The 3,640-nt window shown below is 31.3% G+C and overlaps 2 protein-coding genes across 2 annotated transcripts in view; both read right to left on the bottom strand.

Moving 5' to 3' along the window:
* Nucleotides 1–378, bottom strand: part of LOC104719755 (uridine kinase-like protein 1, chloroplastic) — a 3,746-nt gene extending 3,368 nt beyond the window's left edge. Inside the window, exon 1 of the mRNA XM_010437725.2 lies at nucleotides 180–378. Within this exon, the coding sequence (XP_010436027.1) occupies nucleotides 180–378 (199 nt within the window). The remainder of the gene's footprint in view (nucleotides 1–179) is intronic.
* LOC104719754 lies at nucleotides 1,650–2,692 on the bottom strand. Its single transcript, XM_019230812.1, has 3 exons — nucleotides 2,609–2,692; nucleotides 2,275–2,358; nucleotides 1,650–2,191 (listed from the first exon to the last, which is right to left on the bottom strand). Exons 1-3 carry the CDS (start codon nucleotides 2,690–2,692, stop codon nucleotides 1,796–1,798), a joined length of 564 nt encoding a protein of 187 aa, XP_019086357.1. The 3' UTR covers nucleotides 1,650–1,795.

Here is a 3,640-nt window from a genome sequence, read left to right as displayed (position 1 = left end):
GTCTTAAATCCTGTAAGCACAAAATGCTACCATAGACAAAGGATAAAAACCCTAAATTTAGAAACGAAATCAAATGCAGTAGAAACTCCCAAAATTCAAGAGAGACAGAACCCAATTCCCCAAATTCGATAAAAACCTAAACAAGGCTAGAACGAAACGGGGATTGAGAAAAAAATCACCGATAATGAAGGGTTGTTTGGGAGCTTCGGAAGCAGGAGAAGAAGAAGAAGAAGAAGAAGAAGAAGAGACAACTGATCGGAGATGAGAAAGTGAAGAGATGACGGAGGAATTGGGTGGAGAAGAAGAGTCAAGACCGGAGAAGTGAGGCCCTGATGCCTTCTCCATCGCGTAGTCTATCGAAGAAGAATCCTCCGGCATTGAACTCCGATGAATCGGTGGTTGCAGAATTTGGATTTTTTATGTTATTTTTTTGTTTCCGGCGAAGAACAAAAGCGTTCGTGCCGTAGTGAAGACACTGACAAGTAACAACGAAGGAATCTGTTCAACGCAAATATCAAAACCTTTGTCTCCCTCTGACTAAATTGATATTTTTATTTTATAATAATGTTTTTGTACTTTTTATAATAATGTTTTTGTACTTTTATTTAGTTAATAGGAATAAATTTTACTATATTAAATGTTATGTTAATTTTAGGCATATTTTTAACAACTTTTACATTTTTAGATTTATATATATTTATAGTTACATAATTTTTTGTACTTTATATTTAGGATTTAGGAATAAATCTTATATTTTTGGTTAATTTAGGCTTATATATTTTATATTTATATTATATTTTTGACAATGTGATATGTGCTCCACCAAATTGTGGTGATGATAATTAAATAAAAGTAAAATAAAAATAAATAATAAGGGATATTTCACTTCTTTTCTTCCATTTTATACCCATCAATCAACTAAACCATTATACCAATTAAGATATTCCACTTGTTATTACAAGATATAAGTGGAGACCAAAATAGTACAAAACTAGGATAAGCTTTTCTGCTCTATGACAAATGTTTTAAATTGTAATTATCTTTAAATTAGTTATAGCTTTGTGCAATAATTAAAATTATTATTTTATGAATAAACTATATTTAGAATTTTTATTTTATTTTGGGATTGATTGGTTGTGAGAAATTCCGATTTGTAATTATAAAATTTAGGGGGTGTTATTCAACCTTATCTTTTAATGGAGTTGGGTGTATTTCAAAATCCTGCGTTATTCAATTACGCATTTTAAAAAATACAATAAAAATCTGTTGTTATTGGATTAAACATTTGTTGGATGATTTTAAAGCACTTGTAAAATAATTGTTATTCTATTTTCAATGGAATTCGTTTCACTTTAAATTTTAATGTATTTTACATCCAAAATATGAACAAACACAATTCTAACAATGTTTGAAGTATTTCATCTCTATCAGACTTCTCATGAGTACTTCTCCCAATAAAATGGATAACATTAGGAGATTTCATCGTTATCGTCATCCTTGTGCTCACTGAATCAAACTTGATATTGTTTCATAGCGCTTTTAAAACTGTTTTGATTTTTAGTTGTCAAATATGGCGAAAACCAGATAATCCATTACTAATATACCAACATATAAACATGTTTGTATTTTCATTAACAAATGATCCAAAATCTAACTTTTAATAAATCATAAATATGTTTCTCTTTGTCTAAATCAGTGCTTATGTTTTCATCACATCAATCAGCGAATAACATGTAAAATTACCATAGGTGAAAGTTATTCGAATTTTTATAATAAAACATCCAAACTTTCAATCTCATTTCACATGAATTTTCTTCTTTTTCTTCTTCTTCTTCTCCATTAAACTTCCTTTAAAAGACGAGAATCTTGGAAGACAACGATGATGATAATTCAAAGATTTCAGATTCTTCTTCTCTTTTACAGAATTTTCAATGATTTTGAGCTCATCAGAGTGATCACTTGATGATTTTTTTCCTTTTTCACTTTGGTTTTTCGATGACTCTTCGAAAATTTCCTCTCGTCCTTCTCTTATACTGTCTCTAAAAAGTTCACCTAGTTTCTTCCTCCGTGGTGCTAAAATGCGAAATCGATACTCGAGGCTTCTCTTCTCCGAATAAAGGGTTATGAAACCGAGGAAGTTTCTCTGCAGAGAAACTACATTTTGGAGTATTTCCAAGTGATGGAGTAAAATCTACATAAACCAAAAATCAAATGTTAAATTTACATAAAGATATCAATCAAAGTTATATTGCGGTGTAGTTAAATGTAACAAACCGCCATTAACGCTGTAGAAATCATCTTCAGAATCAGATTGTAGCCATTGATGTGATTCAAAAAAGGTATCATCTTTACTACTCCCTGTCACATTGGAACAACTTACACATTTTAAGGCTTCACTAAAATAAATAAAAAAACACAACTCAAATATAAGAAATAAAAGCCAATGTTTGGAGAAATCCGTTACTATATATTAACGGAAACGTTAAGTATGATAGTATTGTATTACTACGCTGTTAATTATTTCATCAATCAGACTAAATGATTAAGGAAATAAATAAAAAGATTATGGAAACAAGTACCAATGCTTCTCTTAGAAGAAGAAAACGACCATCGAGATTTCACTTGATGAAAGCCAGTAGTATCCACCGTCGTTGGAGTAGCCACCGGAGCTAAATTCTCCTTTACCGGCCATTCTGAAGGTAAAATATGAATGAACTCATTATATATACGTACGTAATCAAACGAAATCGTGTATGCATATAATATAACACAAAAGTTAATTTATATTTGATTATTTTCGTAGAAACCCTACATGATCCCTCGTTAGGTCGATATAATATAAGTACCCTATAATAATTCCAAAATCCGAAAATAGAAAGTAATACCAGAAATTCTCTTAGTAGAGGAAGACAAAAAACTTGGCTTGTCCATAAAACCACCGTTCTCCTCCGCCGTCTCCAGCGAAATATTCTCCGGAACTGAGTTGTGGCGTATCATCATAGTGGGAAAATTCACGAACTTCTACTCACGGACGCACACGTTACAATTTTAAGACTTCGATTAAAAACAGAACTTTTATTAAAAGATTTGATTTTCTCGTGGAAAACGTTGACACGCAGGGTAATACTGCCTCGCACGCATGTTAAAGAAGAAATTGGCCGGCCGATGATTCATCAAACGTAGTCGGAGAAACGTTGTGAGAGTCCTATGAGGATATTATGGAATCAATCAGCCTTCCACGTGGATCACTCGGAGAGAAAGGACGATGTGCGGTTTCTGTCTTATCGGAATGACGTGGCTGTTAACAAAGTCTTTTTAAAAGAGTTTGACTGTATTTGGTAAGACATTTCCTAATTACTGTACTAGTTTGTTTACTTTTACTTTGTTTGAATGTGAAATTGCTAAAAGACGTGAAGTGAAGTTATTTACAAAAACAAAAAAAAATTGAAAAAGTTTGTTTGGAAGCGTGTGTTATCTATTAAAATACGCAAAATCGTTAACAAATCTAGTTTTTTTTTTTTATTTTGATTAGAGAAATAAATCTATGAATGTAAATTTCCTTCCAAGCTCACTGATTAAACAACACAGTTTTAATTTTTGACACGCATTTCCAAGCAGGTTTTGTTAAATAACAATTTTT

Source organism: Camelina sativa, chromosome 10 (genome assembly GCF_000633955.1).
Source record: "Camelina sativa cultivar DH55 chromosome 10, Cs, whole genome shotgun sequence".
Lineage (NCBI taxonomy): Eukaryota > Viridiplantae > Streptophyta > Magnoliopsida > Brassicales > Brassicaceae > Camelina > Camelina sativa.
The sequence above is the reverse complement of the archived record's forward strand: the minus strand, read 5'-3'. Positions and strand labels throughout refer to the sequence as shown.